This window comes from Rhineura floridana, chromosome 2 (assembly GCF_030035675.1).
Source record: "Rhineura floridana isolate rRhiFlo1 chromosome 2, rRhiFlo1.hap2, whole genome shotgun sequence".
Classification (NCBI taxonomy): domain Eukaryota; kingdom Metazoa; phylum Chordata; class Lepidosauria; order Squamata; family Rhineuridae; genus Rhineura; species Rhineura floridana.
The window spans coordinates 169,058,984-169,079,781 of record NC_084481.1 but is presented as its reverse complement, the minus strand read 5'-3'; the positions used below and the strand labels follow the sequence as shown (position 1 = coordinate 169,079,781).

Genomic DNA, 20,798 nt, shown 5'->3' with positions numbered 1-20,798 from the left:
TTTGGAATGCTTGCAGCAAATCATTCCGGGTTCATCTTTCTTTTCACTAAGAGAAGTCTCCTGCGATATCTGATTTAGCCTCACATTGGAGTGGTTTACTTCTGTCATACATCCAGGGAGCTGCAGGATTCTTCATGAGGGGTCTATATCTTTTCAAGTTCCACGCTATTCATTTATGTTAAAAGTTCTAGTTTTCATTCCGGTCCTTACAGCCAACTCTTCTCTTACCAGCTTCTTTCCTTGGTGTCTGCTTCAGTTATAATTTTGCAGCTTTTTTTCCTTGGATGCTTCAGCTCTGCTAATAAACATATTTCAAGTTTCCCCTGACTTTTTGCATGGTGCAGTGATTGCTGCTTGATTTTGAGTGCTGGGATATGTGTTTTCTAGATGTTGTTACTCTGGCACATGAACATCTAACGTCACTTTTCTATCTGTCTTGGTGTATGCAAGGTACAAGGACTGTGAAAATTTATTTATTTATTGAATTTCTTAGTCGCCCATCTGGCTATCCAGCCACTCTGGGCGATGTACAAAATAGGCATACAAATATAATAGATATTAAAAATCTGAAAACAATAACAATAAAAGCAAGTACACCAGTGGTAACTTTTTTTCTTGGTCAGCAAATAGTAGTTTGGGCAGCAAATGGCCAAACTCCTTTTTCTGTAGAAAGCCAAAAAACCTAAAAGGGTAATGTACTTCCTGAAGCGGAGGATCCTCCCAGCCTTTTTAGTTATGGCTTCTATTGAGAGAAGGATTGCTCTGTTGCTCTTGAGTGCCTGCATGGGAGTAAGCTTAGGCCTTTTTGTGATATGCATGCAACTCAGTGCCATGCCCGATTTCACTCTTAGCCCTAGCAATGGTTTCTCATGCCAAATTGCTAGCAATATGTTGCTAAGGCACGAGGCTCCCCAGGAAGTATGCCTGTCCTTTCAGTAGTGGTGGCTGAACCTATCACACCTGGACAAGGAAATGCCTTTACAAGAATCACTCTGCAGCCAAGTGACCACGTATATCAGCCTATCAAGATGGGTACATAGCTAGGAAGCCAATGCCTGACTGTGAAAGCCTTCTGGGACATGTTTTATCACCCATGTGCAACAACAACAAGAAGTTTATTACGGTCATAGACCAGAAAAACAATGTTACATCTGTACAAACATCAGTTATCGTTAAAATTCGACTTAAGATCCAAAGATTCTAAAAAAATCAATTAAAAGAAATAACAAAAAGTGCTGTACTGTATCCCTAAAATAGATATGAGAGTACGTTTCTCCTACACCTTGCGGTATCTACACCCTATAAATACATAGATCTTATAGAGGTTGGGAAGTTTGTAGGGACTTCCTGAAACAAATAGCTGATACATAGGGGTTGCGGTCTGACAAAAGATAATCCACATAAAAAATTTCATCTCTATTAGGGGATCTTTGGAGAATTGGGGTAATTAGGACAGTTCTAAAATTACAATAAAATGGTCAGTGAAGTAAAACATGGTCAACCGTCTCCACTGTACTATTATCACAAAGGCATACCCGTTTAGCATATTCAAGTTTCTTATACCTGCCCTCCAGAAGTGCAGAGGGTAGTATATTAAATTTTGCAAGCGTAAATGCCAATCTGAGTTTGGGGACCGTCAAATCAGCCAGATAGCGAGCAGGGGCGAATGGCCTTATATTATATCTAGGTCCAGGGCTAGCTGCGGCACGTGTTAGATGAGATTGTAATTCGATATCATAAATTCTTTGGAAAATGTGAGATTTTGCTTTAGAATAACCCAACGACAGGACCATAGGGAGGGAAAACCCTATAGATTGTAATATAGATGTTAACGACTTTTTCCATTTGGAACAAAAAACGTCAGATAACGTTAGAGGGGCCAACCCCATGTGCTGATTTGGACAGATACCATGTCCATTGGCCATTAAGGCTTCTTTGACCTCTGTGGAGATCTACCTCACTCTCAGCAGAGTATGTCTAAGAAGTTCCTTCTAGTGAAGCTCCATCTCTTCACCAGTTCTATGCTTCAGTGATCACCATCTGTTGGGGAACATTGTCCATTGATCTGTTCACAAGCAGCCTCAGTTCTAAAGCAGCCAGGTCCTTCTCAAGGTCCTAAGATACGGGGCAGAATCTATAGGTGTTCTGTCAGTTCAGTTGCCCCAGAGACTCTTGTGAGCATTTCTATGGTTGTCAAGAACTCTACACTAGTCATAGTGTTGGCTCCATTTTGTCCCAGAGGACCATGATTCTCAGATCTTCTAAACCTCCGTATCTCTCATTCTTAGTGGATACTGGTCTATTCGGATTTATTTATTTATTTATTAAATTTATTAGTCGCCCATCTGGCTGGCAATCCAGCCACTCTGGGCAACGTACAAAATTAAAACATATAGTTACATTAAAATATTAAAATATCAACCAATAATAATAAAACCTAACCCACCCCAAAAGCCTGCCTGAAGAGCCAGGTCTTCAAGGCCAGGTGAAAGCTCATCATAGAGGGGGCATGACCGAGATCATTTGGGAGGGAATTCCACAGAGTGGGGGCCACAATTGAAAAAGCCCTCTCCCTAGTCCTCGCCAGTCAAGCTATTTTAACTGGTGGGATGGAGAGAAGGTCTTTCGAGGCTGATCTAGTTGAGCGGCATTGCTGATGATGCCGGAGGCATTCCTTCAGATAGACTGGGCTGAAACCATGCAGGGTTTTAAAGGTCAAAACCAACACCTTGAATTGGGCTTGGAAAACAACTGGTAACCAGTGCAACTCCTTCAGCACTGGTGCGATGTGATCTCGCCGGCAGCTGCCTTAATCAGGCGCACCGCCGCATTCTGTACCAGTTGCAGTTTCCGGACCGTTTTCAAGGCTAACCCCACGCAGAGCGCATTACAGTAGTCTAGGCGAGAGGAGACCAGGGCATGTACCACCGATGGGAGCAGATGGTTGGGAAAGTAGGAGCACAGCCTCCGTATCAGATGGAGTTGATACAGCGCCGCCCGGCTCACAGCCGAGACCTGAGCCTCCATGGACAGCTGGGAGTCAAGAATGACCCCTAGGCTGCGGACCTGGTCTTTCAGGGGCAATTGTACCCCGTTGAACACCAGGTCCAAATCCCCTAACCTTCCCTTGTCTCCCACAAACAGTACCTCGGTTTTGTCAGGGTTCAGTTTCAGATTATTTCTTCCCATCCAGCCACTCACCGACTCCAGGCACTTGGATAGGGTTTCTACAGCCAACCTCGGTGAAGATTTAAATGAGAGATAAAGCTGCATGTCATCTGTATATTGGTGGCATTGCAGCCCAGATCTCCTAATGATAGCCCCCAGCGGCTTTATATAGATGTTAAACAGCATCGGGGAGAGGATGGAGCCCTGTGGCACCCCACAAACGAGAGGCCAAGGATCCGAAACCTCATCCCCCAGTGCCACTCTCTGGTATCTCCCAGAGAGGAAGGAGCGGAACCACTGTAATACAGTTCCCCCTATACTTAACCTCTCCAGGCTGTCCAGGAGGATACCATGGTCAACGGTATCAGAAGCCGTTCAACAGGATCTCCTGTTGTTATATTATTATTTATTAGATTTGTTAGTTTCTTGTTGCCCAAAGTTCTCCAAGCAACTTACAACACTGTTAAAAAAAATAATTTTACAAGGTTCATTCCTCCATTCAAGCCCCTATTGTGTCCAGTTGCACAAATATAAGTTGAACAGCAACAGCTCCTAGACTTTGAACTGTTAGGTAGACTGGTTCATACTGCCGTAGCCCCCCATCAGTCCTCCATAAATAATATATAGGAGACAATACAGGTGTTCTATGGGTGCTGCAAATACCAATGCGTCCAGCCCCAAACCGCCTAAGTATGAAACCATCTTCCATTCCAACTTGCAACAGAAGCTTGCAGTATTCTCAAAAGGCAGGTAGTGGCTCTGGTTGGTGTCTGGGGGATGGGGAATAGTTCTTGCGGTGAACTGAATTCATCTGCTGCCCCTGTTTACAAGATTGCCAGCTGGGATTTCCCCCTGGTGCTCTTTCACTCCCCCCCTTAAAAGCTCTCTTTTTCATTTCCCTTAATGGAGGGGTTTCCAAACTGTGGTCCATGGATCACCAGTGTTCCGCGAGCTTCATTGAGGTGGTCCACAGTATGTCCGCATTAAGTATTCATATTGATTTTTAATTGTATTTTTATTGCTTCTTTTATGTTGTATAGTTTGAATTCTACAAAATACAAATTGTAATACAACATACAATATAAGAAATAAAAGAAGCAATGAAATACAATAAAATACAATTAAAAATCATACAGCATCTGCATAGTGCATTACAATTACTACAACAGGCAGAAAAATCATTAAGTGATCTGCCAAGACTATCAACAATTTAAAGTGATCTGGAGGGGGAGTTTGGGAACCACTGCTTTAAGGAAATCACCTGGAAAATTGTTTCCAGCAGTGCTCATATTGGCCAGAACTGTGCTAGAGCTCAGGTTTCTCTTCATCAGGAAAGAACTATATTTCATTTCAATAGGGTTGTCTCTGTCCAGACCTGGCCTTCATCCCCAAGCTCAACTCAGTTTTTCACAGAACTCAAAAGATTGCACTGTCCTAACTGTTCCTTCCCTAGGGAGAAATGGCCCAAGCTCAGTGTCTGTTGTGCCTTTAAGATCTATCAACACTGCTCTGAGAAATGTAGATGGTCTTATAGTTTGTGTATTAAAAGATGGGTGCCCAGGCAAAGAAGGTGATGAAGTCCATTCTTGGTAAATGGCTTGGTATTGCGCTCACCTGTTGATCTCAGCCCTCTCCCCACTCCCAGAGGATCACAGCCCATTCTGTGATTGGGACCACTGCCTCCATGACATTGGGCACAGACACTCCCGTTGAGGATAATAGCACAGCCTCTTTGGCCAGTCTCTTCATGTTCATGCAACATTTATTTATATATTTGTTTATTTGTTTACTTATTTACTTATTTATATACACATACACACACTTCCAGTAGGCGCCCAGGGCGGCAAACAAAAACACTAAAAACACTCTAAAACATCATAAAAACAGACTTTAAAATATATTGAAACAAAACATCTTTAAAGACATGTTAAAACAAAAGATTGTAAGATTAATTTTTTTCACAACCAAAGAGACCTCCTTCAGGTACCTACAGGGCACTCCTCATTGTCAAACCATGTATGATGATCAGGTATCATGACATCTGAACTAAGCTGCTGTTGTAATCTTTGACAGTTAAAGCCTATCTGTTTTGCTGTTAAATGCCTGTATTTTGGGTAGTAGATTCTACTGAGAGCTCAGTGCATGTTTTTCAATTCCTGTTCTTCAGCAAATCAATGATATTTAGAAATCAATCTCCCTGTAGTATGCTTTGTTCATTGGAGTGTTCTTAGTGGCTGAAATTGGGACTGATGGTTTACTTTATATCTGTGGCTTCCTAGCTGTCAGATACTGGCCTGGTTAGCACATCATACAAAGACACACCACGGCTTAGTATACACTCTGTTCATTCTACTGCTGCACTGAACTAAGCCATAGTTTGGCTTAGCATATTGCTGAAACCCAGACTTGTGGTTTAACTCACCCAAACAAACCACTAGTTATAAGCCACAGAAAAGTTCATGGTTAGTCTGGAGAGCTAAACTGTGAACCCACCAGGTTCTGATGACAAGCTAAGTCAAACCACGGTTTAGCACAGCATCAGAATGTCCAGGGAGAAGCAAAGCAGCCCCAGTCTCAGCTCCCAGAACCTGAACACTATTGCATGTTCACACTAAGTCATGATTTGGGTTAGTGTGACAAGTGAACTAAGCCATTGAAATGCATAGAACTCTGTAGTGATCTATATATAGATGTTTTTTAAGATAGCCTTCCGATGTACTAATTTTAGTAAAGGTGTTACTTGAGGGGAGCACTCCCATGAGCACATGCTGTGATGTGGCTAGAGGCTTTTCAGCATTCCAGTTTCCTGATAATTGTCATCTATAAAAATATACCGGTAGTGTTTTTAAAATGTAGTATCTGGTTGAGAAAATGTCTAAGGACTTTGACTCATGAGTAATATATTTTGTAATGTGTCCAGCTGTTTGTATATGTTTAGCTTTCTTAAATGAATTATGTGGATTGCAATAATTTTGTCTATTGAAACAGTCAATATAAATAAGCACGCTTAAATTTGCTAACTAACCTGGAGCCATTTTACAACACAACACAGCATAAGAAGCATATGATGCTTTAAAATAATGTTCTGAAATAATGTTTTTATGCCTCTCCTGGAAGTTACTAAGGTCAGGCATCTGTCAGCTTGGGAGAGAGTTCAAAGGAGTAGCCCTGCTTGTATGCATGTGAGGAATTTTTTAAAAATTGCTTTGTAGAGCAGATTGCACCATGCCATATCACTGGTATTTTACTTTACTTTAAATACTGGTAGGGTGGTGGGAGAAGTACTGTAAGCAAAAATTGTGTGTCTAGAGTTGCAGCCTGTTCATTTTAAAGGTAACTCTGTACTTCTGTTTCTACCAGGAACTCCTGTCATTGGCCAAACGGAAACGTGGTGACTCTGAGGAAAAGGAAACACCTGCTAGTAAGCCTACAGCATCTTCAGACTCTGAGACTTCAGACAGTGATGTTGAGGTATATTTTTGTACAAGAATAAGTGGATAGTATGAAACAAACTAGTGCAGATTACTGTAATATTGTGAAGCAAAGATAACAATATTTAACATTTGTATAGATCTCCCCTTACAAAGGCATGGTCTTGCATGTTTTTATGAATATATCTAGATTTGGGAAATGGCTTGTGATCCCATCTCCCATAGATGGCCACTCCTGAAAGTGGCCATTCTTGAACGAAGGAACTTCAGGGAGATTTCAGCATGAAACTGCTGAAACAATAACTTATGAAATAGTTCAGTCGTTACCTCAGACTTAAATAGTGATAATAGTTTTGTCTATCCCACCACAGGTGTTATTTAACTTAGCAGTGCTGGTATGTTTATTTTGCATACAGAGTGGTGTCATTGCTAAAAAAAAAGACTGCAGCCTTAGGGTGCAAATAGTGTTCAGATATTGAGACGTCATAGTTCCACTCTATTTTGCACTGCTCAGGCCACAATTGTGTGGGTGCCACATTTTAAGGACACTAACAAACTGAAACGTGTCCAGAAGAGGGCGCCTGGAATGGTGTGGGACCTGGAACATAATTCTCTATGAGAAATGTTTGAAATAACTGGGTATGTTTAGCCTGGAGAGGGAAGACATTATAGCAGCCTTCAAGTACATGTAGGGCTATAATGCAGAAACTGGAGCATACTTGTTTGCTGTTGCTCCCAAGGGCAGCACTAGAACCAGTGGGTAAAAATCATAGGAAAGCAGATTTTGGCTAAACTACTAAGAGTAAGGAGAAACTTCTAACAGTGGAACTCCTTCCCCCACACCTGCTCTGGGGGTTCTCTCAACTCTCCAGAACAGATTTGTTTTGGCGGGAGGGGAACTGGGAGGAGGGGGGAAAGTTCTGTTGCACGAGCAGAAGACACTCTACTGTGGTTTCAATCCACTGTATTTTACATAGCAGTTCTTGACTTGTTCAGTCAGCAGAATGTAGAAGCTGCCTTTAAGTTACACATGTAACTTACTGAATCTGCTATTAGTTCTTTCTGAAATATATACAAGCAATTGATGGACATGATATTCTAGTCTGAGGAGTGGTTTCTGAACAATCGATATGCTTTCTGGGAGTATAAGTAATTTCTACAGAAAATAACCCATATTTTCTAAACAGTAAAACTCTCAAATCCACTGTTGTACTTGTGCTTACAAAATATTACAGAAACTTGGGAGTCTTCTCTGTAGTCCCAGCCACCAAATGAAGTTACATACATGGCTTCTACAGTCGAAATCTATTATAATCTGGGCTCCTTCTGGATTGTGGCTTGTCCCATATCTGTTATAAAATTAAGTTGTCATCATTGTGATGGTTTGGGGAGAGATTTCAGCCTTGCCAAGTGATTCTCTTCATTCCTTTTATGCTAAAGTGGACAGTTGGAGGTTCTAAAAACAAAAAGAAAGTGAAAGCTGGGAAATCAGAGAAGAAAGGAGCCATGAAGAAACAGATGAACAAAGCAGCCTCATCAGGCAGCTCTGATAAAGAAAGCTCTGCGGAGAGCTCAGCACCTGAAGAAGGTAAGAGGATGCACTATGTCAGTAAGATGAAGGATTTTCTTCAGGGCACACACTTTGTCATGGGCTTAGATCGTGGATGTTTTTCCAGGTCAGATTATCTTTATTTTTGCAATAGGATTGGCTGAAATACTAAAAGCATATCTAAAACACTAGTGTGGTTATTTACATTTTCCTGGCAGACTTGCCCACATAGCCTCACATTGGGTATTATCAGTCTTCTTTAGCCCAGGCAGGAAATCTCTCTTGTTAATTTGCATGCTCCTCCTCCTATCCCTCTCAGCATCTCAGTTTCATTTTCCTGCCAGTGCAAGCAGACGTCTCCTCCGTTTTTTGTTTCTGGCTTCCTAGTAGGCTTGATCCTCTGTGGCGCAGAGTGATCCTCTGTGGCGCAGAGTGATCCTCTGTGGCGCAGAGTGATCCTCTGTGGCGCAGAGTGATCCTCTGTGGCGCAGAGTGATCCTCTGTGGCTCTGTGGCGCAGAGTGATCCTCTGTGGCGCAGAGTGATCCTCTGTGGCGCAGAGTGGTAAGCAGCAGTAACGCAGCCGAAGCTCTGCTCACGGAGGAAGTTGAATCTCCGGTACAAGGGGTCGAGGTCCACTGAACCTTCCATCCATCCGTGGTCGGTAAAATGAGTACCTGGCATACGCTGGGGGGTAAAGAAAGGCCGGGAACTGGCAAACCCACCCCATATATACGGTCTGCCTAGTAAACGTCGCAAGACGTCACCCTAAGAGTCGGAAACGACTCGCACTATAAGTGCGCGGACACCTTTACCTTTAGTAGGCTTTAGTTGTTGTTGTTTTTTCCCCTCAGGCATTTCTCTTCTCTCTATTCACACTTTCTTCCCTTTGTTTTACTTAAACAAACAATCGAACCAACACAAAACCCTTTGCTAATAGGCTTTGTTGGTTGTTCCCGTCAGGAGTTTTTCTCTCTTTAGCACTTCTGGGCTTTCAGCGTTTGTTTTTTATTCGCCTTTTTTGTTCTTTCCGTCTCTCCCCACCTTCCCCGTCTGTGGGCCTGGCGGGGAAAAAGTGAAAGAAGCACACTCTCCTCACAAGAGGAGCCAACTGATGCAAGAGGATGTGGCAAGGCTACGGCCAAAACAGCAGACCTCCTCTGGAGGCAAGCTGAGCATCCATTCAGGGCTGCTGCTGCGGAAAGAGGGCCCGGCTCTTACTTCAAGGGAGATTCTCCCTGAGCCGGAGGGTGAGGGGACGCCGCTATGCAAGCCGTTTGCCCCCCTACCTTCCAACGTGCATGAGCAGATGTGGATGGCATTGCCAGGGAGGCCAGGCGGGAAGCCTCGCTGCGAGCCACTCCCCCCCCAACCTTCCAACGTGAGTAAGCAGCCGTGTGGATGACCACCAGGGGTGCCCAGGGGACCATGTGAGTCACAGGCCTTGTAGGCCTGTACGTGTCTGAGTTGCTTTAGCCCCGTTCCTCCACACAGGTGGGTATGGCGGCGGCACCCCAGAATGTAAACCTCAGACTATCTTTGCCTCCAGGGTTTATGAGGGCCATTAAAGCGGCAATTCGTAAAGGGGGTCGCACACGAAGGCATGAGTCCTCAGAAGCAGCATATATATTTATAATAATAATAATAATAATAATAATAATAAATTTTATTTTTGAGTCGCCTATCTGTCTGAGCTAACGGACACTCTAGGCGACGTACAACAATATAAAATACATATACAAGTTAAAAACCACAATCATCCATTCATCTAAACATCCTTCAATTAATAAATCATAAAAACTAATCCCCCCTAGAAATCCTATAGGCCTGCCTGAATAGCCAGGTCTTTAAGGCTTGGCGAAAACCCATCAGGGAGGAGGCATGTCGAAGATCAAAAGGAAGCAAGTTCCAGAGGGTGGGGGCCACAATCGAAAATGCCCTCTCTCTGGTCCGCACCAGCCTAGCTGTTTTGACTGGTGGGACCGAGAGAAGGTCTTGTGAGGCTGATCTTGTCTGGCGGCATAATTGGTGATACTGGAGGCGTTCCTTCAGATAAACTGGGCCGAAACCGTATAGGGTTTTAAAGGTCATCACCAACACCTTGAATTGGGCCTGGTAAACAACTGGTCTACCAACACTGGAGTAATATGATCCCGCCGGTGGCTATGCTTAATCAAGCGTGCCGCCACATTCTGTACCAGCTGCAATTTCCGGACCGTTTTCAAGGGTAACCCCACGTAGAGCACATTACAGTAGTCTAAGCGAGAGGAGACCAGGGCATGTATCACTCGTGGGAGCAGATGCACAGGAAGGTAGGGTCGCAGCCTCTGTATCAGATGTAATTGATACCAAGCTGCCCGGCTCACTGCCGAGACCTGAGCCTCCAAGTTCCTCATCCTCTCCCCCCCTTGCCACAGCAAGTAAGCGAACAGGTACATGGCAAGCCAAACAAACACCTAAAGGCAAGTCCCCTGACAACAACTCAGATTTGTCTCCTAGGGACTGTCATCTGCCTATGCTATCTGGCAGAGTGGCGCCTTGGATAATAAACGTGCCCTGCCCATTTCTCCAGTCGGGAATCAGGCAATAAGCATTTCACAGGTGCCTCTTATCGACCCAGGGGCTAATCCTTCAGATTTTTTCTAGCCTCTCTGACACTGCTTCCTTTGGGGTGCTTGAGAGGGAAGAGGGGCAGTGGATTTCCATGGCAGACAAGGACAGGGATCCACCCCATTCCTGAGCCATGCCTTTTAGAAGGGCACCATTTCTCCCCCCCCCCTTTATTTCCCTACCTGAATCATTAAGGAGGCTGACCATAGCTGCATGGGACTCCCCCCTAACCAGCACAGCAGTCTGAAGCCTATGTCAATATTTATTGTAGATGGGACCCTGGAATGGAAGAATCTATTCAGTTTCCATCCGTGGTTCAGCCACTTATTTATCTTAATGCTGGGATTTACTTCTCACTATACTGAGGGGTCCTACAACAACCTGGGGAAAAGAGGTGCAGTTCACCCCCAAACGGCAATTATGAGTCTGCCAACTTTCTTTCCTGGGTTGTCTCCTTATCTCCTTGGTGGCCAGAGCTTCCTGTATGAGGCTTTCTCAGCGAATGGCTGCTCCAGACATGGCCGCTGACAAATTATTCACCAATCTGGGTGCTTGGAGTGCCCTTTGGCTAACTTATTGGAGGGCTGACAGTACTTCTTGTAATAATCTGTCTACAGCTTTCTTTAAGGGATTTAACCTGTGGGGGGGATGAAATTTGGATCAGATTTTAGTAGAGATGAAAGTCACAGTAAAGTGACGCCTTTCACCCCAGAAGAGATGATAAATGCACTAACGAGACATCTTTTCATTCCCTTGGTCCGCAAAGCGATAATTTTCATTACAGGGCTTTCCGTGGGCAGAGGCCAGCTTGAACCAGATCACATGTCTCCAGCAATCCAGCCTTTACTAACCCCAAACCTGGACCCAGCCAGCTCCAGCAGGAGAACAATCTCTGGTGCCATGACCCAGGAGGTTGAGGCAGGCTGCAGGACTTCACTCAGGTCTGGCAGCAGCGCACCTCATATGCATGGGGACCACACACTGTGACCTAGGGGCACAAATGGGAATTCTTCTCCCTCCCACGCCATCACTACTATCTCACACTTGTCCCCGAGGATCAGACCGAGGCTCGCAACACACCTCTACACATAGAACAGCTCCTATTGGCAGGAGCAATAGAGCCAGTTCCCAAGGGAGAGAAGGGGATGAAGCTTTACTCCCACCTGTCTCTGGTCCCCAAAGATTGGGGCGCTGGGGCAGTTTTAAACCTCTGATGACTCAGTCAGTATGTTCTAGGCCAGACATTTGGGGTGGAAATGTTAAAGTCCATCACGGGGGCATGGCTGTTATGAGACTTCATGGCTTCCATAGACCTCACTGAGGCTGCTTTCCGGGCCCTAATTTGTCCAGACCATCACAGATTTCTCTGCTTTGCTTGTGCACGTAAACAATTTCAGTTCAAAGCCTAGGGCTTGCTTCACCACCTCGAGTTTTCACCAAGCCCATGATCACATTGGGAACGTAACTCGGGCAACATCAAATACACAAGATGACCTTTTCATCAGGTACCCATCTCTACTACAGGCATAAAGCAATATTCCGCATCCTCGGCTCTGGTCTGAGAAGTCATGGATTCCTCATCAATGCCAGTAAGAGTCATTGGGTTCAACTAGGAGCCTGGATTGACACCTCCACAGGGGTTATTAACCCTGCACCAGACACATAGCCAAGATCCACGCCTCAGTCCAGTCTTGCATAGTACACAGATTGGCAGACCTGATGAACCTACAACATGTGCCTGGCCTCCTGATACCTTGTAGGGTCATAATTCTGTGGGTCACAGCTCATACCAGACAGATACAGTGGCTCCTGCTTCCCAACTTGGATGCAATTGCAGCCAAACTACACACGTTGGTCTTGCTGCCTGCAGCTCTCGGACAATCTCCCCAGTAGTCTTTGACTCTCCAACACCTTCTGAACGGAGTTCCATGCCTCTTTTCCCCAGCGAATTCTGGTCAGAACATAAATGAGTTGGAGCTCAGGGCTATGGCCCTGCCCTCCAACACTTCAAGCACATACTCCTTCACATTCACAAACACATATTAGTTTTCACCTACACCAGTTCAACCAAATGTCATTTCAACAAACAAAGATTCGGACCTCACCCAGCTAGCAGGTCATCATCACATGAGCAGAACCCTATTGGGCCTCTCTGACAGCTCAAACTCATCAGATGGGAGCTGAAAGTGACAACAGCCATCCTCAGCAGACATCAGTCACCCAGGGGGAATGCAGTCTCAGCAACAGAGCATTCAAACTGTCTCAAGTCTATCGGGGGTATCCAGTCCTCCATTACTCTGCATGTTATCTCAAGACCCTCGCTCTTAAGGTACCAGATTTCACGAGTAGAAGAGACGAATGCTCTCATCACTCGGTGGCCTCATGAATTACCCTTTGCCTTTCCTCCGGCTTCAGTCCTTGGGAAGGTACTCCAGGAACTCAGCCTAGCACAGTTGGAGAACGTCCTGGGTCCTCAGTGGCCCAGGAGGACGTGGTTGTCTGACATCCTAGATCTAGCATTATCTCCTCCACTACTATACCATCTCTCAATATATCTTCTCACGCAGGGTCCCAACACTCATCCAGATTGCGGGGGGCTCAACCCAGCGGCGTGGAGACTGACCGGCAGATTCTCTGCTACGTGACCAGCCATACTCACTAAGCAGGCATCCAGATGGGCTTCCACTGACAGGATTTATGAGGCACCGTGGACAGCCGTTTTTCAATTAGTGCAAAAGAAAGGGGACGACATGGCCTTTAATAAGCTAGTGCTTCCAGTCACTTCGTCTTTTCAAGGATGGCTTCGACCAGGAGCTTCAGCTGAGTTCCTTGAAGTGTCAAGTAATGGCTTGGTTATCAGTTTGCTCCAGGCCTCGATGAGTGGCTCTCTCACGCCATCCACATGTTAAACATTTTTTAGGAGGGAAAACTCTACTTTCTACACCCATGATTCACGGGTTTCCTTCATGGAACCTGCTCAACACCCTGACTGAATCTCATTTTGAACCATTGACCTCTGTCACTATGACTCCTATCTTTTAAAGTAGCAGTTTTGGTGGCTCTTACTGCAGCCAGCTGAGAGGCAGAACTCAGTGTCTGTCCATGCCGGCTGATCTCTGTATTTTTTTCGTACAGACAAAGCAGTATTCAGGACAGACGCACCTTATATTCCTAACGCCAAGTCTACCTTTCAGAGGTCTGAAGAACTGATCCTCCCTTTCTTTTCCCTGAGCCATCACTTTCCTCAGAAAAGTTATGGCACAAAATTGGATTTGAGGTATGCACGTAACATTTACATTTAATGTACCAAGACATTTAAGTTGACCACTTGATCAGGGCCTCTGTTGTATTAGCTTATGAATCCCAACTGCTTCAGGCTTCTGGTCACATTACAGTTCATTCCACCAGGCAGCAGCACCTTCAGCAGCTTTAGCCATCACCACCAGCATTGCAGAAATCTGCAGTACGCTGTACATGGCCATCGGCATTCACTAGCCACACTAGAACGTGGGCACTTAAGCTTCTTCTAAAACGGACTTCGGCTCTGGTAGGTCCCAGTGTGAGGCTATGTGGGCAAGTCTGCCAGGAAAATGGAACGTTGGTCACTCACCGTGAAGGGTCTTTTTCTGGCAGACGATGCACACATAGCCACGCCTCACCCTGCACTCATCCACTCACTCTGTTGACACACAGGTTCTTCCTATTACATTACAGGTTCTGCTGCTCTATTTTTTGGGCACTGCCTGGTTCTGCGTTAATGTTTTTCTAAGGTTTTACTACATGGGTCTACAGGCTCTTAGGGCTGGGCCAGAAGGGAAACTGAGGAGACGCTGAGAGGGATAGGAGGAGAAGCATGCAAATTAACAAGAGAGATTTCCTGGCTGGGCTAGAGGAGACTGATAATACCCAATGTGAGGCTATGTGGGCTTCATCTGCCAGAAAAAGACCCTTCACGGTGAGCGACCAACTTTCCATTTTCTTCTTTTTAAATGGACTCCTACTGGGAGGAAGGGTGGGATGTAAATCAATCAATCAATAATAAATCTGTTTCAGTCTCTATTTTTAAGCCCAGAAGTAAAGGGGAAGAAAGGGGAGGGTGGCTTAAGTCTTCCATGATAAGATATTAGTTATTTTATTTCCTTAATCTGTTCTCAGTCATGTCTCTCTCCATCTGCAAATCTAGTGCCTTGGAACTATTCTTGTGACTGTCTGAGCTATATGCAAATAGTAATAAGCCTCTTGCTATGAAAGATGTATAATGTGCTCCTTTATTCTGTAAACTAGAGGTGGGAAATCTGTGACCCTCCAGGTGTTGTGGAACTCCCCTCAGCCAGCATGATCCATAGAGTGGACAGAAGTTTTTCTTTCCCTTAAGGAATGTGTTTCATCTGCCATTGCTGTAACCTGCTTTGAAGCCTCAGAATAGAATGAGTAATACATCTAAATGGCTTTCGTATTCTCCGTTTTGTAATCTTCCTGACATTCTTAGACCTTTGGCCTGTACCTATAAATTTTGCCTAAAAATAACTTCCTTTTCAATCTTGCAGTTCAATCCTATGCAGAGACCCACCTAATCCTAATAATTTTAGTTTATTAAGGGGTAACAAAGGATCTAATAATGTTTATATATTGTCTCTTAGCATAGTCAAGGTTTGTCAGTGATACTCGCTACGTCCTCACAGGTATGTATGCATTTAATTCCATCAGTTTATACATCACTCTCCAAAGTAGTAAATGGAAAGACAGGTCCTGAGCTCAGAATCCAAGTTTAGATGGATACGGGAAGAGGGATTGGCAAGAGTAATAAGGAAGGGATGTAAGCGAATGTTCTTGAGATTTATCTGGAGCTCTTCAGCTGCCCCAGCAGAGTGGATTCTTTCTCCTTTGTTTCAGGTGAAGTATCTGACTCTGAAAGCAATAGCTCTTGTTCCAGCTCAGACTCTGATTCATCATCGGAAGATGAATTCACTGATGGCTATGGGGAGGACCTCATGGGCGATGAAGAGGACAGAGCTCGGCTAGAACAGATGACAGAAAAGGAGAGGGAGCAGGAGTTGTTTAACCGGATAGAAAAGAGAGAAGTTCTGAAGAGGAGGTGAGATTTTGATTGCAGACTGTCTTACACAGCCATGTCAGTGTGCTCTGAAGCACCCACTCCATTTCAGTCTTTCTAATGTGCCTCCTATCTTTCCTTGTGCTCAGTGCCTAGTTTCTCTCAGTACTGGTAGGAGACCTGCAAATTACTTCCTAGCTGCCTTTGAGTTGGTTTGCAAAAAACAAGATTAGAAAGTGAGCAAACACGGATGCCTACAGTTATCCTTTTGCAGGGTACATGAAGTTATTGGCATGTGTGGGTTTTGTTTTCTCCTTTAACTACTCCAGAGTTAGCTACCAAACACTCACTACTATTTGGACCAAACATATAAAGGAGTTTGTGTATATACATATGTACAAAGACACACACTCATGTGCACGCACACAAAAATAAAGTAGTACCATCAGGTTCCAACACAGCCAAAATTAAACACAGAGGTAGAAAAATGTAACTTTCCTTTAATAAAAGTGGCTTTCAATTGTATTGAAAATCATTTAATTATCTTTAAAAGCATGTTGAGATAGTTTCTGCTTTTGCTAGGAAAAGAAGAAATTGAATTCTGCCAATTTTAGGCCTATCTTCTGATCCAGGAGCTTCTAGGAAAAATCAGGTAGTCAGTTTCCATCTGTAGTTTGCACAGACTAGTCCCTTCTGTTGCACTCCAGGCTGCTCTTGCTCTAGTCTGGAACAGGAGCAGAGTGAGGAGTTTCAGTTACAGCATAGAGTGAAAATCATTTGTAGAATTTCATCTGCAGCTGTTTGGATTTCAGTTTCTTAAAAAATCAATTTCTGGGCACAACCAAATAACTGAATATGTTGTTTTGCTCCCACCGTACCAAGTCTGCCCGCAGGACTGAGCTCCTGATGTATAAAGTACAGGTTCAGTAGATACTGAACTTAATTTGGTAGTTGGTTTGGTGCCTAGATCTTTACATCTGCCTGAACTCTGCTCACTGCCAAGGTAATTATGGTTTAAAATGATCAGCCCTGCCTACTGAAACACTTAGACCTTTAGACTGGAGGGCTAGATTGTCATCTCCCCTCCTCATCCCCACAGGCCAACTTTAATAGGGGGCACCCACCTGTCAATCATCTGTTATAATGATGTCAGCTGACTGACAGGTGGGTATAGTTTTGGGGAAATGACGTCACGGTCCAAATTGGAAACCCCTGGCAGGCCAAAATTGGCCCATGGGCTGAAGATTCCCCAGCCCTGACTTAGACTGATTCACCTCCCAGCTTCTAGATACGGTCTTTTCCTGTAAAATTGAGCAACAAGGTACCTAATTTTGTCACTAATTTGCAGTCTGTAACAGTAGTCGATGGGACATGTTTTTATCTACCTCCAGCGTAACTATTACAAAAGGGTTTAACTCACTGCATTCCTGCTTATAATTCCCTTGCTTTAGAGGAGGGATGGGGAACAACCAGCCAAATTCAGCCCCGGGGGGGGTGATAGCAAAAAAGGGGCTGCAAAAAAAGACAAAAGAGGTGTCCCTGAGCACCCAGCTCTGGCCCCATCCACTTTTTGGTTTTAGTAACTGCTGTCTATAGCCCCACTCATCCCCAGTATGCAGCTCCTGAGAGATTACCTCTCCCCTGGGAATGTGATCCTGGACATAAAAGAAAGGCTTCCCACCCCTGCTTTACAGTTTTTCATCCACCATACTATTTTTACCCTTTCCTGACTTCTGATGCTGTCTGAAACTGATTGCAGGCTCCTGTTCATCTTTTTTCCTTGTTTCGAGCCTAGGTTTGAAATAAAGAAGAAATTAAAGACAGCAAAAAAGAAAGAAAAGAAAGAGAAAAAGAAAAAGCAAGAAGAAGAACAGGAAAAGAAAAAACTCACACAGATCCAGGAATCCCAGGTCAGAAACACAACATGCTCGCTTTACCAGGAGGCTACTAATGCCTAAAAGGTGTTTGTGATGTGAAATCACTTAGATTTCAGTTCAGATTCCTAAATGCACTGGGTTAAAGAATGGTCTCAATGAAACTGACCAGGCGCAAAATATTTTGTCCTATTTCCATGATATCTTATTTCAGTTAACAGTCTTTATTTCTAGTAAGGTAGTTGTGTTGCTTTGTTGCAGCAAACAGTAAAGCCTAACAAACACATTTATGCTTAGTAAATCTAGGGTGCCACAGGACTGTTTTTAGTAAACCATATGACCAGTTTATTTTGTTGCTATGTGACCAAAAGCAGAGCTATAGTAGGTTGTCTGCACCTCTGGTTGACCAATTTGCACTTGCCCCCAAAGTTCATTTATGTGGACTATTTGTAACAATACAGCTTCAGCTCTTGCTGAAGAGATGCTTTTGCAAGAAAATTGTCTATTTTTATACCCTCCATCCAGATAAGGTGTTGGGGTGGCTTAAAATAAAAAAAAAATTGAGTAAGTTCCAAACCGGCTCAAAATGGTCATTAAAAACCAAACTTTGTAAATAATCCAACAGAGTACAAAGCATTATAAGGAGTAGTGTTGTGTGAATGAAAGCATATACATGTGTATTTATTTTCAGGCATGAGCTATAAATAGCTATTGAAGAGGTGGTTATGTGTTTCCTTAGGTAATGTCGCATAATAAAGAGCGACGGTCAAAGCGAGATGAAAAATTGGATAAGAAATCACAAGCCATGGAAGAACTGAAAGCAGAAAGGGAGAAAAGGAAGAACAGAACAGGTAAGTTCAAAAGCATATGGCTAACTTGAAAAAGGTGTACCATGGAGTATAAAGTGGCTGCCACTTGATGGACTTCAATCCTTACATATCATTTATATAATGGTAAGATCCTTGACTCCAATTAACTAATTGTGGAGAGAGGCGCAGTTCATTATTACCATATTGCTACACTTGTGTTTATTTCAGATCAGTTAGAGACACCTTAGAGAGCCAGTGTGGCGTAGTGATTAGAGTGTTGGACTATGACCTGGGAGACCAGGGTTCGAAACCCCACACAGCCGTGAAGTTCACTGGGTGACTTTGGGCCAGTCACTGCCTCTCAGCCTCAGAGGGAGGCAATAGTAAACCACCTCTGAATACCACTTACCATGAAAACCCTATTAATGGGGTCTCCATAAGTTGGAATTGACTTGAAGGCAGTCCAGAGACACCTTTATTTTGACAAACGGCTGTTTGGAGAGAACCTGGAAATTCCAAAGTTCTCTCCTCAATTTTTACACACGTATTTATACCATATTCCAAAGCACATGTAACCAAATTACAGTATGTCGCCATTTTAATAAGTCATTTTATCATGTCAGCTTGACTTGCATCTACTGTCTTTCACAGAATACATAGAGCATAGAGAAACATTAATCAGGGCAAACACTTTACAGTCTAAAGACTAAATATTGCATCCATGTGGCTTGCAGATACTTTTCTAACCTGTTTATTCTTCTCTTGTTTGATTCTACTTGGGTTGCAGTGAATGCATGATTTTTGGAACATCTTTTTTTTACATTCCCTCTTAGTACATTACACAGAACCATTCTACATGGCATTCTTTCCTTTCACAAATCTGAACCAAAGCTAGGAAATATGAAACAAAGTTAAGGCCTAGCTTTTGCTACTTCCACACCTGTAAGTGCAATGACCTTGAATGTTCATAGTTAGTGATAGTTCACACTGAGGGCATGTGTACTCCAGTGTTGATCTGAGTAGGGACTAGGCATAAGCTATTCAGTTTTATTTTTTTCTGTGTTTTTAGCTAGTGATACTGGTACTTCTGTTGAGGTTTGATGGATTAGAATGTGTTTTCCCTGATTAGGAAATGCAGGAAACTGCCTTTTACAAAGTCATACTACTGTTCCATCTAGTCCCATATCTTCTACACTGAGTGGCAGTTCTCTAGGGTTTCAGACAGCGGTCTCTCCTAATCCTACCTAGAGATGCTGGGGATTGAATCTGGGGCTTTTTGCATGCAAAGCATGTGCTCAGCCATTGAGTCATGGCCCTTCTCTTGCAACCATGATTGATTGATTGATTGATTGATTGATTGATTGATTGATTGATTGATTGATTGATTGATTGATTGATTGATTTCACTTGTATACCGCGCCATAGCCGAAGCTCTCTGGGTGGTTTACAGCAACCAAAAACATTAAAACAAATACACAATTTAAAACACATATTTTAAAAACAATTTAAAAATTTAAAACAATTTAATTCAACTCAATATATTCCCATTAGGCAGAAGTTGTGTTAAAGCAGGGGTAGACAGACTTCAGATTTGTGGAACCTTAGGGAGTTTTTTAATTAGAACTAAAGATGTAATAGATGGGTATCAATCTCTCTCATTCAAATGTAATAATCAGAGCTTAATTAGAGCTTTTGTTCGTTTGTAATCAGAGCTTTTGTTTGTTTTAAAAAAAATGAGCCAGAAAGGGCACAATCACGCTTAACCTTGGAACTCGGTGTAAAAACCATACATGTAAGAATTAAAGGATTTTTAGTTCCAAGAATTTGGGGGATCAGACCTCATAGTCCTTACACACACACAAATCTTCTCCTAGTTGCCCCAGAACTTTCTTCAGCTCAGCAGTATAATTTAGATTGGAGGGATGAAATCATTTTTTTTACTGCTTTTGTTAAAATATTAAGAGTCAGAAATCCTTCCTGACCTACTTCAAATCTGCCAGGTATCTACCAGTAGATCTAGATCTACCTTCTGTCCACTTCTGCATTAGAGCAACTGGTTTTGTGAGTTTCATTTTGAAGTGGTATCCCAAAAATGAAGTCATGTTAGTTTTTTTAATACAGTCATATTTATTTATTGAATTTATTTATTGAATTTCTTAGTCGCCCATCTGGCTGGCGATGTACTAAATAGGCATACAAATATAATAAACATTAAAAATCTGAAAACAATGACAATAAAATCTAGCCCACCCCAAAAGCCTGCCTGAAGAGCCAGGTCTTCACGGCCTGGCGGAAACTCATTATA

General features: G+C 43.4%; 1 protein-coding gene across 1 annotated transcript in view; it reads left to right on the top strand.

Moving 5' to 3' along the window:
* The window catches only part of RTF1 (RTF1 homolog, Paf1/RNA polymerase II complex component), a 39,328-nt gene that overhangs the window by 854 nt on the left and 17,676 nt on the right, over positions 1-20,798 (top strand). Inside the window, exons 2-6 of the mRNA XM_061611386.1 lie at positions 6,529-6,639; positions 8,040-8,187; positions 15,651-15,852; positions 17,606-17,720; positions 18,424-18,535. Coding sequence (XP_061467370.1) covers positions 6,529-6,639; positions 8,040-8,187; positions 15,651-15,852; positions 17,606-17,720; positions 18,424-18,535 — 688 coding nt within the window. The remainder of the gene's footprint in view (positions 1-6,528; positions 6,640-8,039; positions 8,188-15,650; positions 15,853-17,605; positions 17,721-18,423; positions 18,536-20,798) is intronic.